This window comes from Lissotriton helveticus, chromosome 5_1 (assembly GCF_964261635.1).
Source record: "Lissotriton helveticus chromosome 5_1, aLisHel1.1, whole genome shotgun sequence".
Classification (NCBI taxonomy): Eukaryota; Metazoa; Chordata; class Amphibia; order Caudata; family Salamandridae; genus Lissotriton; species Lissotriton helveticus.
In genome coordinates this window covers 2,051,056,782-2,051,081,074 of record NC_136065.1, presented here as the reverse complement: position 1 = coordinate 2,051,081,074, position 24,293 = coordinate 2,051,056,782, and the positions used below count along the sequence as shown (strand labels likewise).

Sequence of the window (24,293 nt, the reverse complement as noted above, 5' to 3'; positions counted from 1 at the left end):
GCAAATGCAGTGTCAGCATTAGTATGAAAAAAATGTAAAAACATCAAATATTTAAAGCCTGCTATATACCACTAACAATTGTTTTCTCCTCTTCCAGATCACAAAGGCAAGTCAGGAACCAACATCCCATTAGCCCTGAAAACAGTTTATGAGATGATGGTGCTCCAGAAAGAACGTGTAGAAGGGAACAGGAGGGGCTCCTGGGATGACATCCGGCATGTCATTGTGCTGCTGACAGATGGTAAGGAGGGCACCGCCTCTGGAGGGCTCAGTCTGACCAAGCCGTGCAGTCTTTTAAATCAGCCATTTTGAAAATTGGTGCATCCATTTTGTTGTGGGTTTGCCGTGAGCAAAAGTTTATTTACAGATCCAAGTTACGACCTCAAAGAAATCCCAAGGCTGTGAGGGCTCTTTGACAGTATTCAGTTCTGGGTTCTCACCAATCTAAATAGTAGACACAAGTGACCATTAACTGCAGTACTAGCGGTTACCTAGGATAGGCCTAATTACAGGCCACGTGCCACGAAATTAATGCATGCTTTTATGTGGTAATTTAGATCCACCAGATTACTGCTGGTTAGGTTTACCAAATGCAGAAGAACCTGACGAGTGACAGGTAAAACCAGCCAGGAAATGACAAGACTTTGGTGCAGCAACAACCAAGTATTATGTTGCTTTTTTATAGCAGTATGACATATGCAATGTATCCCACTGCTATGAAATAACATTACCTCCCCTTCCCTGCTGTCCACATCCCCCTCCCTCACCTCTGCTCAGATCAGGTGGTAAATGAATGCACTGAACCTGCAAAGATAGGGATTCCGTGTGGTTTAATTACCAGAAAAATCAATCCATTCTGGTTATTTCCCAAACCATAAGATTGCACTCGTTAATGGACAGTACTGGGGCAGTTTTACAGGGTAGAAACTGTAAGTTGCTTACAATATACCAAATATTCAGTATGATACAATCGAAATCAGGGCCTATATGGAGTAGAGTGACTTCACTAGAGAGGTGGCCCCACAACCAGAGGGAACAGGGCACTACTCAACAGTAGAGGAAGAATCTTTCCCTTTGCAGACTAAAATACTTACACACAATCATTCAACATTCACCACAAGATTGCACTCCACCACACTGAGGTAGATATATTTACCGGAGCCCCCAGCTAAAAACCAATATGCCACCAAGTTAGAAATATAACATCATGAATTTTAATTAAAAAAGTTTTTTTTATATATATCATAAAAAAAATGATACACATTGTTTAACCCCTTGGCTGCGGGGCCGATTCCCCCGCTGTGCTTGGGGGAGGGGGTCGCGCACAGCCCCCCGGTGCTCATGACGAGCGGAGCTCGTCATGAGCCATGTTTCTCGTGTGCTCATGACGAGCTGAGCTCGTCATGACCACGCCCGTTCCTTAGAACGCCCAGCACAGCAGGGGAATTAGCCCCGCACCTGAGCGTTCTAACGGTCTCGTCATGAGCACACAAGAACCGTGGCTCATGACGAGCTGAGCTCGTCATGAGCGTCGGAGGGGTTACAAACAAGACATCCAATAATGAAGTAATTCATCTATGACATGCACTATAAAAACCGATATACTCAATAAATAAATATAAGAGAAACAGTAAAGTAAAAGAGGAGAAGACCACAATTCCTAACAGTTTAAGTGTTGTTGCATAATCTGATCCGACTCTGATCATAAAATTAGTATCCTGGTGAATACAAGATTCAATTCATCCCAGTGATTCCTGTGGTAGGATCCAGTAAAGCTTAGCATCGGCGCATTTTGGTGGATGTTATTAAATAAATCTCACCCTCTTCTGTACAACTAGATAAGGTTTTTTTTCACTCCCACACCGGAATAATAAATGTATGAATAATCTAAAAATAGGGAGAAATACAAATATAAACTTTCAATTATGTATATTTTAAGCAAAATACCATACCCTAAACTAACTTGCATCTATACCTCTCAAACCACATGTTGGCTTCAGGTTAAGTCAGAAAAGGGGACACAATATATACTATGTTCACCCAACCGGTGTTTTATCTCTTTCGGTGGTTAAACCCTCCCATTGATTAAATCTTAAAGATTCTTAATCAACCTCGTCCCCGTTCACCCATGATGCACACCAGGCAGTACCATTCACCCAAATGCATACTAATTGAATATGAAGGATGGGACATTCACCACTGTTGGCGGTGTTCACCCAAATATTAACATAGTAATGTGAATTTATAAACTGGATTGTCAGCCTCACCACCTTCCCTAAAAGAAGGGGGATTGTGAGAAAAAGGAAGAAAGGGACGCACAGGGTTTCATTAAATGGAAAAAAAATATATATATATCCCCTGGGTTCAGTTACTATATATGTCCTAAAGTCTCACATTAAGGGCATCATTAGGATGGCGGGCGGACTTTGTCCGCCCGCCATCCTGACGTGAATAGGGACTGCCCACCATAAGTGTGGCAGTCCCGTGGGGGTGATTTGGATGCACCAGCCACACTGGCTGGCGCATCCTGCATTTTTAACATTGCAGCAGGCGGTGCTTTCAGCATCACCTGCCGCAATGCTAAATACGCATGTTGTGCATGCACATGCAGGGGGGTACCGTAGTTACCCCCCATGTGACCTACCCACTCCCCCAAACTCCTGGGGACCCGCAACAGGCCCCCAATTTCAAAATCCGCATGCCTTTCCGTGGCAGCAACGCCACCACGGAAAGGCTGCCTCCCGCCTTGATCGTGATACGGATGGCGGTGTCTAGCAGACACCGCCACCATAGTAAACCCTTTTCCACCCGGTCGAGTTGTCGACCGGGCGGAAAAGTGGCGGACGGTCTTCCCGTCCGCCGCGTTACCCCAGCCTTACTAATATGGCGGGGGAAATGGGTGGCGGGTGGGAAAGGATGTAGGGTGGATCGCCTCCGCCATGCGGGCGGTGGTGGTCCGCTCTACATCCTAATGAACCCCTAAGTGTCTTACCTTCGTTGAAAATAAAATCGGACCTCTTCAAATTTTTAGACCAGGTGTTCACTGTAATCCAAAGAATATAATTCTTTCACTTAGGGTTTTATTAGGATACCACTGACTGGAGGTTTATAATCCTCCCTCCTCCTGTTTAAGTGTGTTTCCAGGTAACCAAGTCGCATTACTCCTATGCATTGGGTAATATCTACAAATGTATATCTCTTATTTATCCAAATGTATTTATATATATAAGGGCTCAGAGTCCTTTAGTACTATGGAGGTGACTATCCAACCCCATAGATTCGCGGGCCCTTGCTATTACATATGCTGGCCCCAAAAAACGACCAGCCTGTTCTGAACTGCCAAGTCGCCTAACCTTCTTAAAGAAAATCTCCAATGTGGTTTTCCTGTCGATGGCTACCATCCCTTTTAATCTGGGGATCTTTCTCTTACAGAGGCTCGCCTCATAATCTTTGGAATAACCCACTAGTTTGAACCTGCCGAACTCCGTGGCCAACATTTCAGACAGCACCCCAAGTCCTCATGTGGTAGCTCCCGAAAATAACGTCCTTCCCCTCTACTAACCTTATGTCTCTGTGTCGGCAACTCCCCTTGTACAGATTACCGCTGCTCGTGCTCCCCGCAATTAAAAGCCAAATCCTTACCTAGAAATACAACTCCTTCGCTTTTCCTTTTGCGCGTGGACGAGTATAGATCTAGATTCATGGTCACCATCTTTAAATAGGCCGATATGACTTGGAGCATTTGGATACCGCTCTTTAACACTATAATAACTTAAAAGAGATACATTTCTAATAGAATAGTAATGATGGCCATAAATTCCCAAACCCAGGTCTCCTCGAATTAATAATCTAATCCTATAGAGTTCAGATACTCTGCAACTCTCTAGGATTATTCTTACATACAGGGTATCTCTATGATGTTTCAAGAAGGCTTATTAAAGACAGCATAACTCAATGAGCTACCAGTTCCACCTTAACAGATGGAGATAAATACAATGAACCCTGCATAGATCAAGGGTGAGAGGACCTAAATGGTAATATTCCGGTCCCAATCCTCTCTACTGTTCAGCCCACGTCTAATGGTATCGAATTTGATAATAAACCATTGTTCTCTTAGTTTTCTTCTGCCCTCTTTGTTATCACCCCTTCTCTGATGTTTAATTTTCTCCATGATTAACCATCTGAAATCTGTCAAGTTGTGATTCTTTTCAATCCAATGGTTGACCAGGGGGGCATGTGTTTTCCTAGTCTTAATAGCTGACCTGTGCTCATATAGCTGTTGTCAGAATTCTCGGCCCGTCTCCCCTACGTACCCTAAACCTCATGGGCAGAGTATCATGTATATCTCATTTTAGCTTCTGCAGTTATTCAAGGTAGTAATCTTATGATTTTAATTGCAGGTAAAGGTCCTCTTCAAATAGAAAGTTTAGGAGCACCATGGATAAGCATTTTATGATAAACTCCTTGTTACCCCCTTGTACATTGTCTGTTCAAGGGTCTTTCTAAGCGTGTCAATGGTGTCTTGCTGGGGGATGTTTGCATATAGTGCCTATATATCGAGGGTCACCATATGCTAAGTTTGGCTATTAAATGCAAGGCCTTCCATTTTTGTAAACATGTGAGTTGAGTCCTTTATATAAGATTGCTGTTCTTGCACCAGGGGTTTTTGGAAGAATTCAGCATATTTACTTAGGGGTTCTAATTATGAATTAATGGTGCCCATAATGGGTCTCATGGGGGGATTTGTAAGACTTTTATGTATTTTGGGGAGTCCATAAAATGCTGGAATGTTTGGATTCTTATTATTTAAAAAAAGATAATCCTCAGCTTTTTTCCATTCCTCACTTTTTGCTAATTCAAGTAAATTGCGAGCCTCCTCCTTCAGCTAGCCCTTTGGTAGTGCTCTAGCTTGAAGAGAAGTTGAAGGGCTCTTTTTTCATAATCAGAGGAGGAGGTTCGTAATTTACTTGGGAGTGGAAAAAAAACCCTTAGCTAGTTGTCCTGAAGAAGGTGGGATTTATGTAATAACATCCACCGAAATGAGTCAATGCTAAGCTTTACTGGATCCGAACACGAGGAATCACTGGGATAAATTGAATCTTGTATTCACCAGGATACTAATTCTATGTTCAAAGTCGGATCAGATTACGCAACAGCACTTTAACAACTGTGCAATAGGGTCTCCCTGTTACGACTTGTTGTGTTCTCCTCTTTTACTTTACTGTTTCTCTTATATTTGTTTACTGAGTACATAGGTTTTTAAGTGAATGTCTTAGATGAATTGTTTTATTATTAAATGTCTTGTTTTTAAACGGTGTGTATAATTGAATTTTTATAATATGATATATATTAAAAAAAAACTTTTTTAATTAAAATTCATGATGTTATATTTCTAATTTGGTGGCATATTGCTTTTTAGCTGGGGGCTCCAGTAAACATATCTACCTCAGTGTGGTGGAGTGCAATCTTGTGGTGAATGTTGAATGATTGTGTGTAAGTATTTAAGTCTACAAAAGGAAAATACTTTTCCTCTCCTATATGGAGTAGAAGCAGTGATTTTTAGCAGCATGTCTGACGTCTCTGTTTAGAAACAATATACACTTGCAAACTCTGTTACCTGGAGCTGTACTTCTGATACTACATACTCTTGCTCTATACATATACACACAATGGAAAAACACCATGCAAGTGACGTTATGATATCACAGTCACCACAACATCTCTTTATCTGTATTTTTTCCAACTAATAGATATTTATGCCTGGCATTAAAAAATAAATGTGGCCCAAAATGCCAGGTTATTGAAAACTACAGTACTAATACACGAATGTATGATTATACCACGCTTACAATTACCACGCATGGCTTTACCACGCGTATTTTACATCGCTAGAGTCTTTACCACGCAGAATAATAGAACGCAGCATTGTACCACGCATAAATACGTTAGTATTTATCCTGCGTCGATTATGCCGAAAAAAACACTGAAATAAACATAATGAAACAGATAGGTAAAAAATATGTCTTCATTAGTGACATTGTTGGTCTTTTTTCACTTTCACTGACCCTCAAGCAAGATGGCTGAATATCTCGTCAAAGAATATCATATGTTAATTAGTAATACACATTTTATTTACACATTCAGTTATCTTTCTTACTTGTTTTTTAATGTAGATTACTTAATTTGATTTTTTGTTATTTTGGGGGGGAGACCCCCCAGCCCCCCTTTTTTATTAATTTTTAATTTAATTTATTTTGAGGGGGGGAGACCCCCCCCAGCCCCCCCCCCCTTTTTTTTAATATCCTCCCATCCCTTTACTACATATATCGTATTTAATTTATGCGTGAAAACACCTATCAAAATAAAAAATGGACTTTTATTTTTACGTACACGCAGAATGTAGGATTGTTGACCGGAACGTTTTTTTCGTGGTAAAGACGATCGTGGAAGGCATACGCGTGGGAAAGACGTTTGCGTGGTAAGTGCCTCGTAGTAAACGTCACGCGTAGTAACGCCTTCGTTGTAAATGATGTTTCCCCTAATACACACACATATATTCCTACAGTAGAATGTGTGACTTTACAATACATGACATTAACCATGCAAGCCTTTAACATGCATGTAGTACTATGGGGCCCATTACGATGTCGGGCGGATTGCCTCCGCCAGGCTGGCGGTAGCCACCGCCGGCCTGGCGGAGGCAATCCGCCCGACATCCATTCCGGAATTCCCCCCGCCATATTAGTATGGCAGGGGGGACCGCGGCGGACTGAAAGACTGTCTGCCGCTTTTCCGCCCCGGTCACCTTGCGGCCGGGGCGGAAAAGGAATAATATGGTGGCGGTGTCTGTCAGACACCGCCAACCATATTATGATGGGGTGAAACAGATGCCTTTCCGTGGCGGCGATGCCGCCACGGAAAGGCATGTGGTCTTCACTTTGGGGGCCCCCTGCGGGTCCCCAAAGTGAAGGAGGGGTGGGGGGTGCACACAAGGGTTACCTGTGGTACCCCCCTGCATTTGCATATACAATGCGGTAGGCACTGCGCGGTGCCTGCCGCATTGTGTATGCAAATGCATACAAGAATTTATAGCATTGTGGCGGGCGGTGCAGAGAGCACCCACGGGACCCCCGCCCTTATGGCGGGCGGTCCCTAGTCCCGATAGGATGGCGGGCGGACTTAGTCCTAATCCTAATGACCCCCTATGTATTGACCTTTACAATGTGTCCCATTTAATTGTGGAGCTTTAATATGTAGTTTTGTGGTTTTATATATATTATGTATATATTTATGTGTGTGAGTATACACACACAGCTATATATTACCCAGTGGCGGTTGCCACGGAGTAATTATGGTTAGGTCAGCTGTTCCATAGGAAATTGTTTTTTGTGTTGCTAATAACTTTGACACCATTTGACAAACCTCCACGAAACTTTCCACAAAGGTGCTACTTTGTGACTAATATGTGTATAGAAAGTTCCAGGGTGATCCGTCAAGCAGCGAATGAGAAAAAAGAGAGGCCTCAAAATGCAAAGTCCCCATGCATTTTCCATAGACTTCTTTAAGAAGGGCTGCAGCAAAAACTGCTGAACTGAATTACACTAAAGTTTGTGGGTAGCTAGATGTTGGTATGCAGATTGTGCTGATTGTGATTTGGTGTAAATCCATTCAGTAGATTTTGACAAATTAAGGTTTCAAAATATTTGTATATCTAGACCGTTGGGTCGACGAGAGTCAGCGGGAGCTCCATTTTATAGTAAGCGCACCTTGATTGGCCCAGGGAGCTTTTTTTTCACTTGGTCCATCTCTTTTTCGTGGGAGTCATCCCCCCACGGGGCTGCCAGCAACATGAGAAAAATGTGGAAGTAGTGTGGTAGTTTCGCGCCACTATTTAAACTAGCAATCAAACTAACACACTCATTGGATGATGTCATCAGTGATACAATTTTATGGCATTAGTGATGTCATAAATGATGTCATAGAATATGTTATGAGTGATGTAATATGTGAGGGCAAATGCGTTGCTTTTTGAGGGCGCAAGCTATAGTTAGCTAGAACTGGTGAATTTCTGTGTTTTGTTTTCGTTCAAAACATTAATGTTGACACTGACTTATTTCACCTAACTGTAACATTACTTTAATCTTTCTTTTTTTTCAGTGAATTCCTAAGGTTTGTTTTCAAAAAGAAAAACAGATCTTTATATCACACTGAACTATAACGTTACTTTAACCTTGGTTTTTCCAATGAATTGCCTGTTTTTTTTAACGTAAAGTAATATTTTATTACCGTACTTAAAGCCAACTCCCCGCCACGCCAATCGCAGGCCAGGCCTTGTGGCAAACCCCCCACAGGGCCATATGTTTTTTAAAGTGGCCCTCTCCCCGAGCCTCATTAAGCCCATTAGGGCTTGATGGCACATGCTTAAAAACTTTGCCAGGAAAAGAGATGAAGGAAGCTGGCTCTTCATATGACATATCAAAATGGGATGTATAGTGCAAAGAGGCCAGGGATCCCTTATGAGTGGACAGGGGCTTCCTCTAGCAATCCGAAGGTGCTCTTCTAGGGGGTAGTGTGGTCGAGCAGCCATAGGCTTATCAGAGAGGAATGCAAGACATCTTCAAATACATTTAATAGTCAATAATACACATCACTCAATAAGGAGATCCCACCATTTTATCAGAATAACAGGTATCTTTATATATGTTTAGGGACCAAAATCAATCCATTCAGGTAAGTACGTTTTTCAAGAGAAATGCTTTAGAGTTCAGAAAGTCAACACTAGTTAAATTTTTAGAAGCTATGGGAGGAAAAGCAATTGTGACATTTTGGTGCAGTACAGCGACTCACGGTACCAGTCTCCAGAAGTTAGAGTAGGTGATGGGCAAGGTTCAAGGCAGCACCAGTAGAAGACCACCAGTGGCACTAGGACGGCCGGGTGCAAAACAGAACCAGGTGCCTAATTTTACTCTATGGGGATCAGTCGCAGTGTAAAGATGCTGAAGGTTTTGACTAGGGGGCCAGTCAGGCTGAACCAACAGGGGGGCATAGGCCTCATGATGCTTAGGATGTAGGGACACCTTTAGTCATCTTTTTTCAATGGCCCAGGGGCTGCAGAGGTGTCCTTAGGTGTCTTGTGTTTTTTACCGTTGAGCAGTCACGTTAGAGGGGGCCTTTGTGCAGAGGCTGCAGGTGATGTCCGATGCAGGTCCTCTACTTCTTGGGTGGTCTTGCTTCCTGGGTGAAGACCTGGCAGGTTTCCTGGGCTTTGGGGACTCATCAGCAGCAGGACAAGTCATATTTTAGTGCAGTTGTCGAGGTCAGCAAGCAGGCTAGCAAGGTTGGCACCAGGTCAGTTGCTGGGTCTTATGTTCTTGCAGTTGTGACTCCATGTCTGTCTTGTTCTTTAAGGTTGTCAGGATCTGATTTTATGGTGCCAGGTGCTCTTCTAAATATTGACTTTAGGGCTGTTAGGGCAGTGTAGGATAGTAACCAGTGGGCTACTGATCCTTAGGGTCACTATGCCCCCTATATGATCAGTTCCTGTGAGAAGTGGGAATAACCCTGTCCCAGAGTTCCTAAGTGTGCCATCACAAAGATGGCCACCTCTGAAAAGTTGTGTCTACTTCAGATTAGGCCACCTTAGGGGTGGTACTAGACTGGGGGTGGCGCGCCTACCTGACTAGCTAATTTTTCCACCTGTCCAGGTACCAAAGGGCTCTTAACAAAGGGATCAACTTCCTCTCCTGTGAGCGGAGCCAGACTCACAATTCAAAGATGGTAGCTTTCTAAAGCTCCACTGCCTTGGAATGCTGATCAGCAGGTCAGCCTGTGGGAGAGAGTATAAACACCAGGCTTTTTTTCTGACCTCCTGAGAGAAAAGCCAAGGCTCTCACCTTTGGGGTTCAGACACTCGTCTCTGATGGCATGCTGGCAGAACCCAGTCAGCCAAAACACCAGGGGCTGTAGGGTTTCAGGAGGGACCTCTAAGGTGCCCTCTGGGTGCATGCATTAATACATCCAACCCTGGTATCAGCTATGGTGTATTAATATGAGATATTTGATACCAAACATCCCTATCTTCAGTGAAGTCATCATGTAGCTGGGGAACTAGTTTTCACCAGAACATGTCTTAAAATGGCTTACCTGGTTACATGTCCTTGTTGTAATGGAACTGACCAGCACAGGGGCATATCTGCTCATGCAGGTTTGCCTTAACATGCAATACTATGCTCCCTGCATCAGGCCTGCTGCAGGGGTGATTTACAAATAATACATGCTGTGTTACTTGACATGGGGTGTGCAGACAAAATATTGAGGGGTCCATTGGGATGGCGGGCGGGCAAACTGTCGGTGAAAGGGACCGCCCGCCATAAGGGCGAGGGTCCCGTGGGCAGCATTAGGATGCACTCGCCACAGTGACGGGCGCATCCTGCATTCTTACCATTGTGGCGGGCGGTGCACTCAGCAACGCCCGCCACAGTGGCAGGAAGGCATGCTGTGCACTTCCATGCACAGCATGGCAGGCACCCGACATCCTAATAGGCCCCAATGTTGGAATTATCGAAGTACAGGAATATCGAGTCCTTAATATCGCCAGTGGGAAATATTGACAGCAAGAATATCGTGGTTAAGAATAGAGACTTTAAGGTTTGAAATATCATTTTTAAATATATAGAAGCCAATATTATCGTTTGAAAAATATAGTTGTTTAAAATATAGATTTTTGAATTAGTGTTATGTATTTTAGTATATATTTTAAATGTATGTGATGTCTTTCTTTGTATAAGTTTTGTTTATGTTTTTAATAAATGTGTTACATTTTTAGTAGTTATCAATTTTATTTTAATTACATTTTGCATTTGTTTGTTCCGTAGCGGGTTGTGGGTTTATAGGAAAATAGGGTGGGAACTAATTTAATTATGATAAATTAATGGTAGTTTTTATTTATTCATATTTATTTAATCGATATTTAATAGTTTTAACTGTGGGAAGTAATTTATTTTCATTAATTATTAATTTGTTGTTAATTAACATTAATTAATTAATTGAAACTTAATATGGAAATAGTGTAAATAATTTTAGCTGTGGGTTGTGGGGTTATAGGGGCATAGGGTGGGAAGTAATTTATTTTTTATTCATTAATAATTAGTTGTTAATTAATATTAATTCATTGAAAATTAAATTAAATAGTGTACTTAGTTTTAGCTGCGGGTTGTGAGGTTTATAAGGGGATAAGGTGGGAAGTAATTTTTTTTAGTTATTAATTAGTTGTTAATTATGATTAATTAATTCATTGAAAATTAAGGGGTCCATTAGGATGGCGCTGCCCCCCACCTCTCCTTCACTCTTGGGGCCCGCAGGGGGCCACCAGAGTGAAGACCGCATGCCTGCCGCCACGGAAAGACATCTCCCTAAGCCCATTGTAATATGGCTGGCGGTGTCTAATAGACACCGCCACCCTATTAATCCTTTTCCGTCCCGGCCGCAAGGCGACCGGGGCGGAAAAGCGGCGGACGGTCTTTCCGTCCGCCGAGGTCCGCCCGGCCATACTAATATGGCGGGGGGGAATTCGAATGCAGATGTCGGGCGGATTGCCCCCGCCAGGCTGGCGGTAGTCACTGCCAGCCTGGTGGGGGCAATCCGCCCGACATCCTAATGGGCCCCTAAATGTTTAAATTGTTTAATTTTAGGTGCTTGTTGTGGGGTTTATAGGGATAAAGGGTAGGAAGTATTTTTTTAAATTAATTAATAATTAGTTGTGGATTCATTAATTAATTGAAAATTAAATATTGAAATTGTGTAATTAGTTTAAGGTGCAGGTTGTGGGGTACATAGTTGTAAAGGTGGGAAGTAATTTATTTGTAATTAATTAATAATTAGTTGTTAATTAATATTTCATTAATTAAATATTAAATATGAGAATTGTGTAATTACTTTTAGATGTGGGTTGTGTTGTTTATAGGGGTAAAGGATTGGAAGTTAATTATTTGTTATGTGTTTTAATATGTCTTTTAATGAATAACATTTTTTTAATTGCTAAATAATTATGTTAATGATGGAAATACATTTTATTTTTCATTTAGATGTTGGTTGTGAATTGTGTGGTGTTATATTGGGTAGGATGTAAATAAGATAAATGTATGTAATAATGTTTTTGTTTATATTTGTAACTAAAAATATTTCTTTGTTTGGAAAATATTTCCATATTTTATTTAATATAATATTTGTAGGTATTTGTGATAAGTATTTTTTTTTTTAAACTCTTTATTCATGACTGTATCAGGTATTACAATACACATGTTATCATCGTACATAGTGTCAGTCTTTTCCATTTTCTTTAACTTAACTGTGGCATATCATTCCTACTATCCATTTATTTAACCAGCTTCGTAACAGTCCCAAAAACACTGTAATACATCTTATATTCCGCATCCGTAGTATACTGTATTGCCTCAACAAATCCCCTCCCTCCCACCTCCCCCCTCCCTCTTCCCGTCTCCTGGCAGTCCCCGTGTACAACGTCCATAAGGTGGATATACCAGATTTAAGCCTGTGTGAATGAACATTACATTGGATAGGCGTGGTTACCGGTGCAAGCAGGCTCGGTAGTTCCGTACATATACACTCCTCACCCCAAGCATGCTGTCAAACAATATGTGTCAGTCACAGTTCTGGGTTATCGTCCTCCAGTTCTAGTAACATACGGTCCCAGTCCTGTGCAATGGGGTATTTACGGTGGCCCTTCTGTTCCTCCCTGCGTAGCTCCGCAGCCTCTGCCTTTCCCCACTTCAACATGTCAGACCTCCATACCTCTACATCTGGGGGTCTAGGTGACTTCCATCTCATGGTGAGGGTGCGGAGTGCCAGCAAGAGAGCCAAGTCTATAAATTTCAATTGTGCCTTACAGGCCTTGGGTCTCTTCCTGTTGCCTATCAGGCAGGGCAAGGCACCCTCAGGGATCTGTAGAACAGTTATAGTGAACAGTGTATTCCTAATTGTCACCCAGTAATTACGTATTCTCGGGCATGTCCAAAGCATGTGAATAATATTGGCATCATCCTCCCGACACCTAGGGCAGTTGTGGGGGTGTTAGGAAACATCCTATGTAGTCTCTGGGGAGTGAGATATGCCCTGTGCAAAACCATGGCTTGTATAAATTTGAACTTGACGTTCCTGGACACTCTCCTAGGGTGACCAAGGATGGTCTTCCAGTCGCCGTCTGTGATCTCCTCCCCTGTGTCTGTGGTCCAAGCCTCCCTGAGTGCGGTGAGGGGCAAAGCTGCGTGTTCCCTGATACCCACATAGAGCCACTTCACTAAGTGTCCGCCCGTCCCCATGTAGTGGAGAAGATGGACCAGTTCGTGTTGGTCCGGCTTAGTGCGTTGTGGAGCCCAGGTGCGTCTAACATAGTGGGTCACCGAGGCGTACAGCAAGTAAAGTCGTTGCGGGGCCCCTGTGGATTGTGCGAAGGTAGCATGATCCAATAGGGTGTCATCTCCAAATAAGTCTCCCACCCTGTCTACCCCAGCATCCGTCCAGGGTCGTAATCTACGTCTGGACAGAGTCCCCTGTGGAGTCGGGAGGCCGAGTAGGGGGATGTTGTCTGCATAGGGAGGAGTTCCTGCCGTGTACTGTAGCGCATTCCGCCAACACTTCAGTGCCACGAGCAGTAGGGGGTGACATTCTCTGGGAATCCGGGCCGTAGGCAGCAGTAGGGAATGGAGGTCCCCACACGCCAGTTTGGCTGCCGTGAATGTGATCTCGTGGAGGTGTCTGCCCGCCACCCATCTCGTCAGCCACTGAAGTTGGCTAGCATAGTAGTAGCTTTGCAGGTCCGGTACCCCCAGGCCTCCATGTCTGGTGGACAACTGTAACTTCTTGAGACTCACTCGCTGTCTACCCGATCCCCAAATTAAGTTAATTAGCAGCGAGTTCAGTGTAGTGAATATGTGTTGTGGGAGGAGGACGGGCAAATTCACAAAGTAGTACAGTATGCGAGGAAGAAGGACCATCTTCGAAATTGCCACCCGGCCCATTACAGATAGGGGCAGGGACGCCCAGAAGGTCACGCTACCCCGGAGGCCGTTGATCGCTCTCCGCACATTGCCCTCAATCTGGTCTTCAGGGTTCCGGTACACGTTAATACCAAGGTATTTAAAAGTAGTTGGAGCCACCTGGATCTCGTGAGCGCCAAATTGTATTGGAGTGGACTGTTGACCGTCTCTGAAAAAGAAACCCAGTGATTTTCGGGGGTTCACCGCCAAGCCAGAGATTCTTTCGAATTGAGTGAAGACCGTCGCTAGATGTGTGTGGTCACCCCGTAGATCTCGGAGGAACAGTAGTATGTCGTCCGCGTATATGGAGAGCAGGTTATGAGTATCTCCAACCAGAATGCCCGCCTCCGCTGCTCTAGCCCGGAGTCCAATCGCCAGGGGTTCTAATGTGAGCACGAACAACAGCGGTGACAGTGGGCATCCCTGTCGAGTGCCCCTGTGCACGTCATAACTGTCTGAAGTATGTCTGCCGGTACGCGCCCTAGCCGTTGGATGCGTGTACAATAGACAAATCCATTTTATCAGGGCATCCGGGAAGCCGAAACGGTGTAAGGTTTCGAACATGAAGTCCCATGCCAGTGAGTCAAACGCTTGACGTAGGTCAAGGGTTATGCAGCCAGCTCTCGGGAACTCCGGGGGGGTGGTGGACATCAGGGCGTGCAGTCGTCTCGTGTTCTGGGAAGTGCTTCTCTCCGGGAGGAAACCACATTGATCAGTGTGAATCAGGCCAGGAAGGTGGGCTTGGATTCTCATGGCGATGGCCTTGCTAAGGATTTTATACTCCGAAGGGAGCATAGACAGAGGCCTCTAATTACCCACATCCAGAGCGTCTCTGCCAGGTTTCGGGATGGAAATGACCAAGGCCTGCATAGTCGAGGCCGGCAGATGGCCGACCTCATAAGCAGTGTTATATATTTTTTCCAGGATCGGCACCAGCGTATCGGAGTAAGTTTGATAAAACTCCCCGGGCAGACCATCCATACCCAGAGTCTTGCCCCGATTTAAGGTGTGGATGGCCGTTTTAATTTCCTGTTGCGATATGGGTTCGGCGAGGGCCGTCTGGATCTCCCGAGGCAGGGTTGGGAGTACCAACTCATCCAGGAAATCCACCATGGCATCTCGGTTATTATTAGGGGGTGGGGCATACAACCTCTCCAGATGAGTCCTGAACACAGAGTTGATCCCCAACTGCGTGTTTACCTGTCTGCCCGTGTCGTCCCGGACGCTCGTAATCACTGGGGTCTCATGGGTGTCCCTGATCAGACGAGCCAGCAGTGCCCCCGATCTGTCCGCCTCCGCCTGCTGTCACCTCAAATATTCCCTATAGTCAATAACCCGTAAGGTTTCTAGGAGTTCCGCATGCTCAACATTACACAGTTGTAGGTCATCTCTGCGATCCGGGTCCGTTCCCACCGCAGTCTCTAGCTCTTTCAAACGGTTCTCCACCGTACAGAGTTTGTCATGAACCTCCTGCCTGGCGCCTACCAGTCGGCTTATCGCAGCCCCCCTCACCACAGCCTTCATGGCATCCCACACTACCAGGTTCGAGGACGCAGAGTCCCAGTTTTCCCTAAAGTAGCCAGTTAGCGTGTCCTCTAGGTGGGTACGGAACGGGCCATCCTCAAGTAATGAGGGGTTGAGCCTCCAGGTGGGTATCGGTGAGGGAATCCTGCCCCACTGCAGATCTAGCGTTAATGGTCTATGGTCCGAGAACGTTTTGGCAAGGTACGCTGCTGATACACATTGTGTCGTTAGGGAGTTGGTGCAAGCGAATCTGTCCAGGCGGGTGTGTAGTTTATGTAGTGGGGAGTAGTACGAATATTCTTTAAGTTTCGGGTACAGTGTGCGCCACACATCATTTAATCCCCAACCCTGAAGCCATGTGCTAAACGAGTCCGACATTTTATGAACTCCCGCCGCCTGAAGGGGAGGGTGTGATCTATCTAGGCCTGCATCTAGGACCATGTTCCAGTCTCCCCCCAGAATCCACGGGGTGTCCGCCCAGCCTGCCAGGGCCCTACCAACCGTCAAAAGGAGTCCGTCCTGGTCGTAGTTAGGGGCATAAATACAGCCCAGGACTACCAGTATACCGTCTAATGTGCCCCTTACCAAAAGGTAACGCCCTTGATCATCTGTTTTCCTCTCTAGCTCCACGAAGGGGACCCCATAACGTATCCATATCGTGGCTCCCCTGGAAAAGGCAGAGTATGTTGTGGAAAGCACAGCTCCCCTCCATTTTTTCCGTAAAGTGTGCACCTCAGGCTGTGTCAAGTGGGATTCCTGGAGGAATACAATATGCGCTCTCTGGCGAATCAAGAAGGCGTGTACTCTATGTCGTTTTCTGTATCGCCCCCAGCCCCCTCACACTCCACGTAACCAGGCTATACTTCCCTCTCTCTTCAGCCATACCCAAATACAGGCGTCCAAGGGGACAACAGAATGCAGTGCTTTATGGCCCTCGGCCTAATCAGCCCGGAGACGGTTCCCTCCCTATCCCAAACCCCAACTCTGGAGGCACAGCCTCGGAACTTTGCTGTGCCGAACATGAAACTGTAAAACAAAAGCAAACATTTAACAGTGCATACGCTCTTGGGGGGTCTACTAGGCTTGAGCCATATCCGATGGACCATGCCAGTCTGTGCCGTCTGCTCAACGGCGCCGCCGGGAGGGATATCTGTCAACCAATCACTGCCATTGTCCGCCACTTAGGGGGGGGGGGCCCTGTATCCCCGCATAGTCAGAGGCTTAGACCCGGACTGGGTAGAGTGTGGGTCGTACACAGGCCGCATGCCTGGGATCGCATACAGTAGACAAGGATATGTCACCTCAGAAGCTAACAGGTAATGCATACACACATTTGCACACTTTGTCCATAGAGTCTGCTCCCTCCCCACCCCTCGGTCGTGCAGCCAGGTGACAATAAAGAAAAAGGATACCAGTTTGACTTGACGGTACAGATCATATCAGCGCCAGTCCTTATTCCAGGGCAGTGTCTAGGAGTTCATCCGCCGCTCTGGGCGTCACAGTCGGGAACAGCACCATACTGTTTTCTGAGTCCGAATGTATAGTGCTATCCTCAGTGTCCGTATTTACTTGCCCTCGGTCTTCTCTGAAGGAGCCCGCCACTGCAACAGCGTCGTCTTGCCCTTTTTTCTGTTCGTGGACAGGAGGCCCACGTCTCTTCGGTTCCACTCTACGCGCCCTGGGTCCACTCTTCGCACTCTCCGTTCCGTCCGCAGTCCCGCTCGCCGTCGAGCCCTGAGTCGGGTCCAGGTCCTTCTCAAAGTCCATCACCTCCAGCCATTCTTCCGCATCCGTGGGGCTATCGAAGAAGTGGGTTTTATTATCGTGGATCACTTTGAGTCGTGCAGGAAACAACAGAGCGTATCGAAGTTTGGCTTTTTGGAGTTTCTTTTTAACCTCGTAGTAGGAAGATCTCTGTTTCTGCACTAAATTAGTGTAATCCGGGTAGAGGGATATGCGTTTGTTCTCGTATTCTATAACAGATTTCAGCCGGGCTTGTCGAAGCAGTGTGTCCCTGTCCCGATAGTTGAGGATCCGTACAATCAAGGGACGTGGTGCCCTGCCCGGGCTTGGCTGACCCGTAGGGATCCTATGAGCTCTCTCCACACAGAAATACGGGGACAGTCCTTCTGCAGCAACATTATCTCGAAACCAGTGCTCCATAAAGTCCGTTGCGTGAGGCCCCTCACAGCGTTCCGGAAGGCCAATGACGCGTATGTTGTTGCGTCTATTGCGCCCTTCCGCATCCTCCACTCTGTCTATAAGAGTTTGTACCTGGTGTTGAATTTGTTGGATGGAGTCCGTATGTTCCGCCACCGTAGGGGCAAGGTCCGTCAGCACCATTCCCTGGTCTTTGACTTTGTCCGATAGTTTGGCATGGTCGGCTTTAAGAAGGGAGAGGTTAGTGGTGAGGGTGCCCATTTGCGCCTCTATCGCAGCCCTAGAGTCTCTAATTTCTTTAAGGATCAGGTCCAGTTTGTCGCCCTGGTGGACCTCCGCGGGAGTAGAAGTCAGTACCAGGGGTGCAGAGCCATCCATAGTCGCATCAGGGAGAGGTCCCGTCGCAGTTCCGTCCTGGCCCTCTGTCGCCTTCGCGCCTCTGCGCCCCATGGTGAGTATTGCAGGGCAGATCCCAACCACCATTCAGGACACGTCTTCTCGGGCGTCCGTCCCGTCCCCCAGCCTCTCCAGATCACAGCAGACGGACAGCTGCACCGAGTTCGTCAGTATGGGACCGCTGGACGTGGAGACGCAGGCCGCAGTCGCGTTCGTCCCTCACTGCGTAGGTGGCAGGGGGCCAGCGGGCATGTGGGCCAAAGAGGATCTCGTCACAGCAGAGAAAGTGGCGGGCCTCTTCTCGCCCGTAAGGGGGGGGGGGTCTATCCCCACTTCTCCACTCCTCTCGGCGCTAGTCGGCCGTCACCCCAGCCCCCGCTGGCGCAGGTCCAGGCCGACCAATCCCTCTCGTCCAGGCCTCCCCTCACACTCGGTGTAATGGCGGCAGGTCCAGCAGTGCGCCCCCTGTCTCGGCGACGCCAGTCGTGTAGCTCCGTTCCGACCCTCCAACGATTGTGGCGGCCCCAGGGGAAGAGGAGAGATCAGGCGGAAGGCAGATAGGGTCGATGTGGTGCCGTTCTCGGCGCCCCCGCGCCCGCCTCTCGTGATGACAGTCCCCCTGGCCTCCCTCCGGGTCTTCAGCGCCGCGCAGGGCCGGTGCCCCGCAGTCAGAGTAGCTTCGCACACACCAGCGCAGCTCCCCCAGGTGTCTCAACGTGTGTCGTCGGTGGCCGCCGTAGGGGGGGGGGCGCAGAAGACACGCACTCACCCCCTAGCACAGCAGCAGCAAGGTCATCTCTCAGGCCGTTAAGGCCGCGTAGTCCATCAGTGGCTTGGCTGGCGGCGGCCCCGCGTCTCGGGCACTGGCCGCACCCGAGCCCCCGGCTCTCAGCGCGGGACCAGGCCGCACTCCTTCTCGTCGGCCTGCTCGGCTCCCGCGTCTCCTAACACCGGGAATACTCCGTCGAGGCGGGCAGGGCACCTAAGGAGCAGGATCCAGTCCTCGATGGCACGGGGCTACCCCCGGAAACGGCACGCAGGATCGTTTTGCTCCCGGCGGCACCGGAGCTTTAGCAATCTCCGTCCGCCATGTTTGGCTCGTTAGCCACGCCCCCGTGATAAGTATTTAACATTATATTATATTATGTATTTATTTTTACTTTTTAAAAATATTAAATATATTTGTATTTTAATTTTTTACATATATATATATATATTGTTTTCAGTTCTTTTGTTTTGTCAAATATTTTTTGTTGATATTTCGTTTGTTTTTAATTTTTAATTGACTGTAGAGGAAATAGTAACTTTTACCCCTCTGCAATCCAACACTTTCCCTACTGTTGCACTGAATGGAGTGGGAAAAGTAATTTTTACCCCTCTGCTATCCAACACTTTTCATACTGTTGCACTGACTGGGGTGGTAATAGAATTTTTTTCCTTTATGCTATCCGCCCCTTCCCCACTGTTGCACTCACTGGAATGGGAAATTTAAGTTAAAAGATTTTCAAATAGTTTAATGTATTGATTTATAATAAAATACTTTTTGTATTAGATTTTATGGTATTGGAATATATATACAAATAATTAAAATTAATAGTTTATTAATTGTTTTAAAGTAAATATATACATATGTATATATATTTAAATAATTAGGTATGTGTGTTTTACTTTTTTAATTAAGTTTATTTGTTATATTTGTTAAAATGTGTATTATTTATTTTGTTTACATTAATTTTATTAATTTTATTATTTAATATTTATTATTTTAGTTTATGTATATGAAAATCGATATTTTGTACAACTATATTTCATACATCGATATTTTTTTCTATATTTTTATATTTACCTGTTTAAGTATAATGAGTCAATATTTTTGCATTCTATATATTTTTTTCCGATATTCGATACTGCTTTTTAATGAGAACGTAGGAAGGCTTGCAGCACTTTAGGTAAGTGTATAAAGGAAGGTAAAATAAGTTTTATTACGTTATATATATTTTTAAGTTTACAAAGTATGGCAGTACTTAAAAACACATTTTTCAATTACATTTGTAAAAAAACTTAAAATACACTACACTACACTACATTTCACAAATACAACATACTGCAGTGTATTCTTTATGAGTTACGTATTTTTTTCTTTCAATTAAGGAGTACTGTGGAGCGGGGATCAGCCATTACAACGCGGGTTTTACTACGCATTGCTTTTACATCGCATGCATTACAACGCATGCGATGTTACAACGCGTGGTAAAACCATGCATACCATTACATCGCATGCGCTTTTACAATGCATGCGTTGTAATGTGTAATGGCAGTGGCGGAGGCAGCTATCCACGTCGTTGTGAGAAAACTTAGGCTGTTTTCTCACAACAACGTGCAGCTAGCAGGAAGGAGGAAGCAGGATCCGACGGCGACGCTATGTAATTCTTTTAATGCAGTACTTTTATGGTACTAGTGCAGTACTCCATAAATACATTTAAAAAAAAGTAATAAAACTAGTTTCTCCTGCCTTTAGAGATTTACCTGAAATGTTCAGTTCTTCACATGCACTTATAATACAGTAGTACACTATGGGACCGATTCGCCACCCTAGCGGTGCTGGGACCGGCCGCCAGTGTTGCGGCGGTCCCGCACCTGTAATTAGTGTCACCGCCACCGTGGCTGTGGCATCCTCCATTCCCAGCATGGGAATCCACTGTGTGTAATGTCATGCACAAGGTGACAGGCACCACAAGGTGCCTGCCACCATGTCCATGACAATGCAGGGGGGTACCATAGATGTGCACCCCCAAATCCTCAATACCCTTGGGGCCCGCAACGGGCCCCGAAAGCAGACTCTGCATGGCTTTCCATGGCGGGGTCTCCGTCATGGAAAGTCTTGCTCCGCTACTCATGCTAATATGGATGGCGGTGTCTAGCAGACAACGCCACCATATATAGCCCCTTTTCCGCCCTGTCGACCGAAACCGGCGGACGGTCTTTCCGTCCGCCGGGGTCCCCCCGCCATACTAATATGGCAGGGGAAATAAGTGGCGGGTGGGGAAGAATGTAGGGCGGATCGGCCCCGCCATGCAGGATGTGGTGATCCACCCTACATCCTAATCGACCCCTAAATTTCTACTTAAAAGCCAGAATGCAGACTAATGGCCTGATTTTAGATAAAGGTGGACACCAGTGGGTGTGCCACAAGGACAAAGTAAACTGCTCCATCCCCATGTTGGAAAGGCTGGCCACTTAAATGATAAATGACTGTCTTGCAGGTGACCATCTATAAAGGCATTGACAGTAGCCCCCGTCACAGTAGTTTCTGTCAATGTATTTTACTGTTTTGCTGAAGGTCTACACTGGAAAGACTCAGCCCTACACCAAATAGTATTTTTACTTTCCGAAACTGAATTTTCTTTTAAAAAAGAAAACAAGTAATGCTCCCCTCGCCATGGGAGGCTTCACCCATGGTGGGGGGAGACTTACAATTGTTTTACTTATAGTCCACCCAGAATTAAATTTGGTGGGCAGACCCCTATATTGGCAGGAAGACGTTGATGTTGCGACGTAGTACCCTATCCGACAGTATACAAATCAGGCCCTAAGTGTGGTTTAAACAACATGGTTGCCTTTTAATTTTTGTAAATGCGGTCATTAGCCAATTATATACTGATTTGTCATCGGCATGTACAGCTGTATACTGTGAATGTACCACGATATACCACGGAACAATATATCACTAACTTCTTGTGCCTTATAAGTTTAGCACTACTGCATAATTTAGATCTACTCCCAAAATTGACCCTTTACACCTCATAATCTATATTCCTGCAAAGGTACATCTACGTCCGTTCCAACATTTTCTCTTTAGGTCTGTCTAAACTACACTTAACAACACTATGCGCTACTCAACTCCACTGTATAACACGCTACTCCACTCTACGACAGTCCACTCCTCTCTAGAGACTCCACGGCACTCCAATCTACGACACAGCACTCCACTCTACGACATGCCACTCCCCTCTAAGCCACTCTACACCACTCCACTCTTCAACACACCACTCCACTCTATGCTATTACTGTGTAAGCCAACACACTCTACACGACTCCACGCCATTCTACTGTACACCACTCAACGCTATGCCACTCTACTCTACACTATTCCACACTACTCCATTAAACTGTACGTTATTCCATTCTATACACTGCACCACTCCACTCTACTCTATGTCACTACACTCTGTGCCACTGCACTCTACACTATTCCACTCTACGCCTCACCACTCTATGCTATTTCACTCAACGCCACTCCACTGTACGCAATTCCACCCTACGACACTGAACTCTATGCCACTCCAGTGTATGCTATTTCTCTGTATGTTACTCCTGTCCACTCAATGTCATTACACTCTACACCACTCCACTCTATGTTACTCCACTCCACGCAACTGCACTCTACTCTATTCTATTTTATGCTGCTCCACTCTACACTGTTTGACTTTACTCCACTCCACTCTATGCTACACTACTGTACGCCACTCCACTCAATGCTATTCCACTCTATGCCACTCCGCTCTATGGTGTTCCATGCTACTCCACAACTCTTCACTCTACGCCACTCCACTCCACTCCACTCCACTGTACACCCCTCTACATCACTACGCTCTATGCCATTTCACTAGACGCAGTACCATTGCATGCCATTCCACTCTACTCTATTCCGCTCTATGCCACTCTACTCTGTACCACTTCACTGTATGCCACTCCACTGTACGCTATTCCACTGTATGAAAGTACACTCTACTGCACTCCACTATGCCTGACTCCTTCTACGTCACTAAACTCTACGCCGCTCCACTTTACTGTTCGACACTCTACTGTACGACACTACACTCTATGACAGTCTCCTCCATTATACTCTATGACACTCCACTTAACAACACTTCACTCAATGACACTGCTGTCTACAATTTTAAATACTTTTTTTTAATAAAAAAAAACCCATTGAAATTCAGTGCAAAAACCAAAGGGTAATACTTAGTTGTAGTTAGGAAAACTTTATTCATTCTTTCTATACAAACCAAACTTAAACTACACAAAGATTAGAAAATCTAAAGTTATACTTATATCTTAAATTTATACAGCACCTTCAAAATATTATAACTCTATTTATTCCCGCTATACAAACCAAACTTAAACTACACAAACATTTGACATTCTAAAGCTATTGTTATTCATTAAATGTATATTCTATGCATTACCTCCATACACATTGAGCCTGATTCACAAAGGTAAACTTCACCGAAATTAACTTTATTATTATTATTATTATTATTATAGTTGCTTGTAAAGCGCAGCTGACACCCTACGGGTAACCTGGCGCTCTGATAGAATGTAGACTGAGTGTAAAAAACTGTAGCTCCTGTCAGGGGAATTCGCAGGAAACCGGGGAGCATGCCCGGGGAAAAAGCCAGGTTTTTATCCTTTTTCTGATTTGTAGAAAGTTATCTATATGTCTGATTTCAGATGGAAGTTTATTCCAAAGGCAGGGGGCTGCAGTGCAGAAGGCCCGGCCTCCTGATTTAGCTTTCTTGACTCTATGTTTTCAGAGGAAGAACGAAGCATTCGAAGGGAGCATACTAAATACATTTTTCCTGTAGAGATTTGGGTCCCTGTCCATGCAGGGCCCTGAACATTATGCATAGGGCCTTGAATTGTACTCTCTGCAGGGCTGGCAGCCAATGCAAATCAGAGAGTGCCAGGGAGGCAGAGGAGCGGCGTGATCGCCCTAGTGCTATTTTTGCAGCCATGGTCTGTATTCTCTGCAATCTATCAATCAGATATTGTGGGGACTCTAAGAGCAGTGCATTGCAGTAGTCCAGTCTGCTGAGGATAGTACTCCGGAATATCAACATTCTAGCCTCCAAGGAGAACATTGGGAAAATTTGCCGGAATGCTCTAATCAGACTGAAGCAACTTCCAACTGTCTTGTTGACATGTTTCTCTAGTGTCAGTTTGTTATCAAACATGACTCCCAGGTTGCATACAGCATTACTTGGAGCAAGAGGAATACTGGAGGAAGTTGGCCAGAAGTTCGAAGGAAGTGGAGAAGGAATTCTCCCTACTGAACAATGTAGAATCTCTGTCTTCTCAGAGTTAAATTGAAGAGAA

At 45.4% G+C, this 24,293-nt stretch overlaps 1 protein-coding gene across 1 annotated transcript in view; it reads left to right on the top strand.

Annotated features, from left to right (window-relative positions):
• The window catches only part of C2 (complement C2), a 658,041-nt gene that overhangs the window by 289,150 nt on the left and 344,598 nt on the right, over positions 1-24,293 (top strand). The window contains exon 8 of the mRNA XM_078645909.1: positions 98-241. Within this exon, the coding sequence (XP_078502035.1) occupies positions 98-241 (144 nt within the window). The remainder of the gene's footprint in view (positions 1-97; positions 242-24,293) is intronic.